Raw genomic sequence first — 8,286 nt, 5'->3', positions numbered from 1 at the left:
GTCAACTTGCAGGTGGTTGCTCTTCTGTCCTCCGTCCTATAAATTCCACATCCAAAAACCTTACAGACCTCTTCTCTTTTCCATTTTCCTTCAATCACTCTCTTTTAGGAGATATTTTCATATATAGCTCCTGTTCTACAACTGAAAGCTATATTCTGTTTCTGATTTCATCTGGGTATTCCTTCTGGGTAACCCATCATCCAAAATCTCCTCCTCCAACGCTCTCTCTCTGTCTTCATTTTCCTTTCTACCAAACACACTGTTTTTTTCGTTGGGGAAAAAAAAAAGTCAATCTTAATGCTAAACATCCTGTTCTTGATGTTTGAGATTCATGTCTCCAATTCTGAGTGAAATCTTTCTTTCCGGGTGTATGATAAATTCCACATTCAGGCGCAGGACCCATTTGGTTCAATCTTTCTCAGTTGTTTTCCTCTACTGGTTGTATTACGTTTCATGATTTCAGCTCTGTTCAATTATCTTATAATTAATTAGGCTATATATAATAATAATAGTAATAATAATAAAATCCTAGTATTTTAATTTCTCTGCAATATTTTTAGTGTTTTTTGGTGTCTGGGTCCTGCTATAATTAATCTCTCACATTAAGTTTTAATCTCTCCAAGCAAAAAAAAAAAAAAAAAAAAAATCTGCAAAAAAAGCAAATTTTTCCATGGCTTCCTCAAGTGGTACATCTTCAGGGTCATCATCTATGATTCAGAACTCAGGTTCTGAGGAAGATTTACAGGCTTTGATGGATCAGAGGAAGAGGAAGAGAATGATATCAAACAGGGAATCTGCAAGGAGATCAAGGATGAGGAAACAGAAACACCTTGATGATCTGACGGCTCAGGTGGCCAAGCTCACAAAGGACAACAATGAGATCAAAACAAACATCGACATCACCGCCAAGCATTTCCTGACCATTGAGTCTGAGAACTCCATTCTCAGAGCTCAAGTGGGTGAGCTTAGTCACAGACTTCAGTCTTTGGATGAGATTATCAGGTTCTTGAATGCAAACACGTATAATGATGTCTTTGGATCAGCTGGTGGTGCAGATTATTCAACAACAAGCAGTGGCACAAGTAGCTTCAATGAGCCAATTGTTGACAGCTTCTTCAACCCATTGAATCTGTCATATTTGAATCAGCCTATTGTGGCTTCTGCTGAATTGTTTCAGTGTTAGTATCTCCATGGAATTATTCTAGGATTTTGAGATTTTTTTTTTCTTTTTACTTTTTAGAGTAATCATGGAGAGGGAGAGAGACAGAGAGAGAGACAAGGGTATTTTTTGTGAAATTATAGCTTTAATGGGGGTGTTTTAAGAAAAATAAGGAATTGTTATAACAATTTCTAGAGAGTACTTTATGTGGTTAATTTTTAATATTGGGGTCTTGGTTTGTAAAAATTAGGACTGTTACAAAATATGGGATTGAGCAGTAATATTATTTTTAATGTAGCTCTTTGTCTCTATGTGGTAGTTGTCTTAATGTGTAATAATAATATTGGCTAAAGTTTTTCTTAATTAATGATGTTTGCGTCTTGGTTATATATGCAAGTAATTTTGGTTTTGACGGTAATCTTACAGATAAGATTAAATTGTAGAGAAATAATTAGGTTCCTTTTTATCGTGAGATGATATCATTAACATCAACAGCACGTCTAAACTTTTCCACAGGTTTAGGGATGAGATTGTGATTGAACATCAACCAATCTATCTTTTATTGGGTGTAATCATCAAAAATATAATTTAAAGTGGGATTGTCATAGTTTAGTTCCCTTTTAAAAATGAATATTTTATGAGAGGAATCATTTTGGCTTGAATATGAGACAAAAGTCCTTGAACGGTCCAAGCTTGCTCTCATTACGTTAGCTAAACATTTTAATTTTTAAGGATTTGATGGGTTAGAAGATATGTATGAGGTTTTAATCAGTGGTACGATTAATTACCAGAATAATTGTACAACGACAAAGTAAAAATCAAGCACCAAAAAAAAAAGAAAAAAGAAAACATTATATATATATATATATATATTAAAAGGCAAATCTATAAAACTAGCACAGTGCTCGGATCACGGCTTAATACAAAATAAAAAGGTCAAAAAGTGATCTTAATCAAGGAAAGCAAAAATGACAGTTCAAATTAGGTACACTTAAACATGTCCAGGCTGTGTGTGTCCGATCTTAATTATGTCTTTGTAACTCCATTGTTAAAATCAACTTTGATTCACACAAGATCTTCTTGCCCTTTTCAGTGGAATTTTCACCAACTCTATTTGCAAAGCACGCTTATAGCAATTTAGCATGATAAATTTCTTAGGTTAAAAAAGGCAAAATGAATGATGAATGGAAAAAAGGAAGAGGAAGATTGTGTTCATTAAAGTGAAAAAAAATAATTAAAAAAAAAAGTGGTGTCAAAGTCTAAATGATGGTTAATTAAAGTTAAACAAATTAAAGTAGTGGGAGGTGGTGAAAAGCTTTTAAAAGCCCAAGTTGATCTCTAAAAGGTGAAGAAGTGCATGCTCACGTTTTGAAGGATCAAAGTCCCACGTGCAAGGGAACAATGTTTCAGTCTAAGTCCTTCAAACCACATGAAAGACTCAGAATCGAAGTATGGTTTACTTATATTATTTTTCCACTGGAGATCTTTTGCACAATTTTCAAAATTTAATATTCTTTCACTCCAAGCGTGTACATAGTTTTAGAGGTTTTAAGTAGAGCTGGCCGCAAATTGAGCTGGATCGATTTTTGGATATAATAAATTAAATAGGACCGAATAAATTTATATTATATATATATATATATTTTTTTTAAGAATATGAAACTTAAAGTCATAAATATTTTTCAAAACAATTAAAATATTAAAAAACTATATTCAATGAGTTTAAATCAAACCAATGGATACAATTTGATTTAATTTTCAAATAAAAGCAAAATATCAACTGAATCGAACCGATACCCACTTCTACTTTTTAAGTGGACATTTTTCATTTATAAATAAATTAATTAAAATTTTGAAAAAGTTTCCTTTAATACTATTTATGATGATTTGCAAAAACAGAAAGATGAGTTTGGTATAATCAAAGATTTTTAAAAAGCATTTTTTTTTTTTTTAGTAATTAAACAATTTTAGAGAAAAAATACAGGTATGTAAAGGTAGATGAGATTGCAATATATAATAGAAAAAAGGTATATAGTGAATCCTATATTACGTTGTTTTTTTTATTGAATTTGAAACCATAACATTTCTAAATAAATACTTTATTAATTATTATTTTTTTGCTACAATATTTAATTATTAGTTAAAATTTTAAAATCAGCTCTATTCTTTGTCCTTTGTCTAATTTTTAAGTTTCATGTTGCAAATCTTGGTAACTGCAACATACAAAGTTTAAACAAAGACAAGGCTACTCTCAAGTTTAAACAAAGACAAGTCTACTCTCATTAATTAGCGATTTTATTGTAATTAGTAAATAAATCGTTCAAAAATTCTTTTTACAAACAAACATGCAACGTTAACATTTCAACCTAGCACTTCAAGATATTTATTATATTTCAAATTCTTAAGTTGTGAAGCAGAATTTATTTTTTTATTTTTATTTTTTTAATCTATGAACCGTTGGTTATATCAAATGCTGCCGCGATATATATTAACGTCTTTCCAAAAAAATAAAAAATAAAAATGTTGTAACGCATTAAAACGAAAAAACATCAAAACTTGAATGATCTAGGCGATAGAAGTGGTTTATATAGATAAGGGTCTACAACTCAAATATTCAATAATTTCATTTTGATCCCAAACTAATTATTTCAAAGTTTTTCAAATTATATAGTAAGTGACATAAATGAAATCACCCAAGAAAAATGGAAATCAATTATTCACTTTTTTATTTGAAAAGAAAGCCAAGGCAAGGATAATCACATAGCAACTTGTGGTCTAAAAGCTATATATAAATAATTAGTAGAGAAGTAGAGGCCGTAGCCCCCTTTTTTTTTTTTTTCCCTTGAAAGAGGCTGTGATTTTCTTAAGATTCCATTTTGATCTACTTTGGGTATAAAAATAAAGAAAACAAACAAAAAGAAGACAAAAATAAAATGATATCATTTAGCCCCTTTTTGTTTAAAGTTGAATCACCCCCCAATTTTGTCCTTTAGTGCCACAATTTTCTTCCACAAAATACAAAACATTGCAAGAAGACAATTGCTGTCAAGTTTTAGTCGCCATGTCTGATGTTATAATGTCTTCAATCAAGGTTTCGTAAGCACTTTTGCAACTCATGATCATCATACATACCTTGTTACTGTTCAATTACGGCAATGCAATATATATCAAACAATAAAATATATGTTTATATATATATATATATATACATGTATAATTTTATCAAATAACAAAACTACGCAACTCTTATCTTCTCTTATGGCATATATAGAAATAACAATTTTAACCTTTTTTTTTTTTTGTTGGAAAGTAATAATTCAAAACTTTAGCTTATATTATATGTTTATATATATATATATAGTGGAGTGCTTGATTTTTGGATAAAAATCAACAACAACAATTAGTAAGGAATAATCCATAAGGGAAAATCAGCCAAAAAGTTGTAATTTACATTCATGTTGATGGAGTTATGAAGAAATAAAATAAAATAAATTCAGGCGTGGGCCAGAAACATCGAAATATGAGATGCTTTATAAAAAAAAAAAACGAAACCGAGCGAAATGATATATATATATATATATATATATATATTTTGGAAACATCATGATCACCAAGTAAATGAAAGTGATTTAAGCCAATATTTGATCCATTCCTCCGGCACGTATTCTCAATTAGTTTGTGAGTAAAGATATAGAAATTTTAGTTTAATTTTTTATGAGTTATTAGGACTTTTATATTTATAATGTTCTAAAAACTTTGAAGAAGATGTGTATACGTACGTACAACCTAGTTGTAATACTGAGTCTAATATCTTTTTATATGTAAGCATGGATAATATAATTCAAACTAATCGAAATATCTTTTTGCGCAGACAATTAAATCACGAAGTTATTGTTTTGCTTTTTGTCGATTAAAATCTTCCAAATTCCAACATAAAAAAAAAGAAGAAAAAAATTAATAAATATATTACATTCCTTTATGATCAAATTAATCCCTTGAAAGTAAAAACACATACAAAAAAGGACCATATAAATGGTTTTATCATTAATTTGATGGTATAATCGTAATAACCAGGAGTTGGATGGTTTTGAAAGATTGGGTTTGAAATTTTCTGGCTGCTCAATGAAAGTAATGACCGGCCACGGAAAATAGATGATGACAACGTAAAAAAGAGTAGCATATTGGAATGGTCTTAATCAGCAAACGTGGGATATTGAAAGGGTGACAAATTCTGTAAATATTGCTTGCTTTTGATTGTAATAAGGTCCAATAAAACTAAAATGCATGCTCTATTTGGCTGCAAAGGACCCATGATAACAATTGGTAGGTTCAAAGATGCATGCATTTAAGATCATTGTCAACAAAATAAAAAAATAAAATAAAATCAAAGCAGGTTGGGACATTTCTTAATCAATTTTAGAATATTGAAGTGCATACGTTTTCAATGCACCCAAAAAAAAAAAGAAAAAGAAAACAAACAAACAGACAAGAGTATGCTTAAAGTTTATAAAGATGTACATATATATACATGATATGATACATGTATAATAATTAGTAGTATAAAACTAGTTTTATAATAAGAATTCAGATCTTTCATCCAGATAAAGAAAAAATAATAATGAAAGTACAAATTGTTAAAAGAACATTATGCGGTTCTGTAAAAGAAAAGAAAAATAAATAAATTTCATTTAGATCTTAATAGTTTTGCCATTATAATATTTTCTCTCTACCTTTTTAAAAGATAATTATTTATCTCATTTTAATTTTCTATATCTATGATTTTTTTAATCAATTTTTACAGTTAAAAGTTTTAAAAAACAGTTAAGAATTAAATAATGATAAAAACTGACAGATAAGTTTAAATAATGATTTTTGAAAAATATAAAGTTTAACTATGATTAAAATAAATCTCAAAAGTCTCAATGAAAATTATCCAAAAAACAATAACTGGTTTTGATTTTTTTACTCTTACTCTTGATTAGACTAGTCTTTGGACTTTATAATAGGTTTTCAGTGTGGTAACAATTGAAATATCAGAATGGTCCCATAAAAAACAAATGAGAACGGAAAAATGACGGACTAAAATTTTTTTTTTTTTTTTTTTTGGTTGAATAACGAGGGAATAAAATGATAAGTTAAAAGACTGTATTAATAATAAATGTAAACAATTAAATTGTCAGTTAAAATAAGTTTGACCTATGTAATTTACCAAAAAAAATTAAAAAAGTAATTTTCAAAAAAAAGTTTGAGCCTAAGTATCGCAGCTACTAGCCTGCTAGTAGTACCTTTTTTTTTTATTTTGTATTTTCTGGAACCAACTACTAGATTAGCAGTACCTTCCAGAAATCAAGTAAAATTACCTGTTTGCCCATATTTTTTATTTTCAGTTTTTAAAATAAAAATAAAATAAAAACAATAAATGATTCATAAATGTGGATTGAAAACAGTTTTCAAATTAAAAAATATAAAAAAAAAAATATTATTTTTTATATTATCTAAATATTATTTTTTTAATTTAGTTTTTAAAATTATTTTTGAAAATTAATAGTTAAATAGATTTATTTTTATTTTTTTGGTTTTGAAAATAATTTTGTATTTTATAGAAAAAAAAACTATTTTATAATCAATTATCCAAACAAAAACTTTTTTTTTTTTTTTTTTTTTTTTTTTACCTTCCTTCAATAGAAAATTAAACTTTTAAGTAATAATAACACCAATTTATAAAGTCTTGGCTGCTGGCCACCTAAGATAATAAATGGTGGTTTTTCACCCCACTAAGAATAATAATAAACGGTGGTCCAATAGCCTAGAGGTGCCTCCGGCATACGTTTTCTCATGGAATAAATCTTTTTCCAAGAAAAATTAATGTTTGGACCAATCAAAATATAACAGTTACCACACTTGCATTATTTGCAAAATGACTGTGACTTGTGATATTAAGATCATATTCAATATTTTATTCTTTTATTTCAAAAATCATCTCTAATAAGAGTATTTAAAAAAATTTAAAAATAAAAAGTGAGATTTTTTTATTTTTGCAGTTTTCTATAAGCAATTACGATTTACTATTTTTTTTTTCCCTCTTTGCTATAGGAAAGTAATATTTTAAAAAATAAAATATGAAATTAGAATTAGTAAATATAATTATGATTGTGCATAGAAAATTGTAGCAATAAATAAATTTAGCCCTCACTATTTATTATAAATTTTCAATTTAAAGCATTTTTAAAAGATTTTTTTTTTTTATTTTAAAATTTTAATTTAGAGCATCTTTAAAGGAGTTTCTATTTGTATACCGTTCTTTATTTTATACTATGTTTGAATTGAAGGAAAAAAAAATGAAATAAATTGATAAGTTTAATGAGAAAAGAAAAAGTAAACGAAAATGAAGAAAAATATTTATTAATAATTCTTCTTTCGATGATCAAATGAATGAAAAAGAAAAAAACTATATATGAAAGGTAATAAATATTTTCATTTAGTAATAATAAGGGTAATTTTAAAATATAAAAAAAAATATTAGAACCTTTTTTTTTCCCATTTGTTTTCTATTAAATTTGAGAGGAAAATAAAATTGATTAAGATAAAAGACTTAATTTCATCCATTTTCTTCCCTTTACATTTCATTTTAAACATTTAATAAATAATTTAAATAATTTCTTTCCTATTCTTTTCTATTCCATCAATGCAAACATAGTGTTCAAAGAGTATTTTTTAAAAAAATATAGAGGTATTTTGACTCTTTAAATATAAAAAATCAAATATGCTCTTACATGTATTTTATATCATTTTTTATTTAGTGTTATATAAATTTCTGCGTCACTAATTCAACTTTTTACAGAATAAATATGCCTATTAGTATATAATATATATATTATTTTTTTTTTGGGTTCACCAATCAATGAATCTCGAACTTAAGATTTGGCAATTGTGAATGAGTTCTAACAATTGTGAGTGATATCTAATGCCAACACACTTTGCAAATATCGGTACATAAGTATAAAATAGTTAGTGCCGGTAAAAAACATCAAAATAGAGAGCATGATAAAATAATCTATTTCACTTTTTAATTTTAAAAATGCTCTCCATTTGAAAAGTATGCTCTTTTTTTTTAAATCATTTATAAT

General features: G+C 27.1%; 1 protein-coding gene across 1 annotated transcript; it reads left to right on the top strand.

The window, feature by feature from the left end:
• LOC107406434 (bZIP transcription factor 11) lies at window positions 1-1,526 on the top strand. The gene has a single exon (XM_016013554.4). The coding sequence runs from the start codon at window positions 671-673 to the stop codon at window positions 1,181-1,183; it is 513 nt and encodes a 170-aa protein (XP_015869040.3). The 5' UTR covers window positions 1-670; the 3' UTR covers window positions 1,184-1,526.
• The last annotated feature ends 6,760 nt before the right edge of the window (window positions 1,527-8,286 follow it).

Source organism: Ziziphus jujuba, chromosome 9 (assembly GCF_031755915.1).
Source record: "Ziziphus jujuba cultivar Dongzao chromosome 9, ASM3175591v1".
NCBI classification, from domain to species: Eukaryota; Viridiplantae; Streptophyta; class Magnoliopsida; order Rosales; family Rhamnaceae; genus Ziziphus; species Ziziphus jujuba.
Note: the sequence above shows the minus strand (reverse complement) of the source record. Positions and strands in the feature narration are given on the sequence as shown.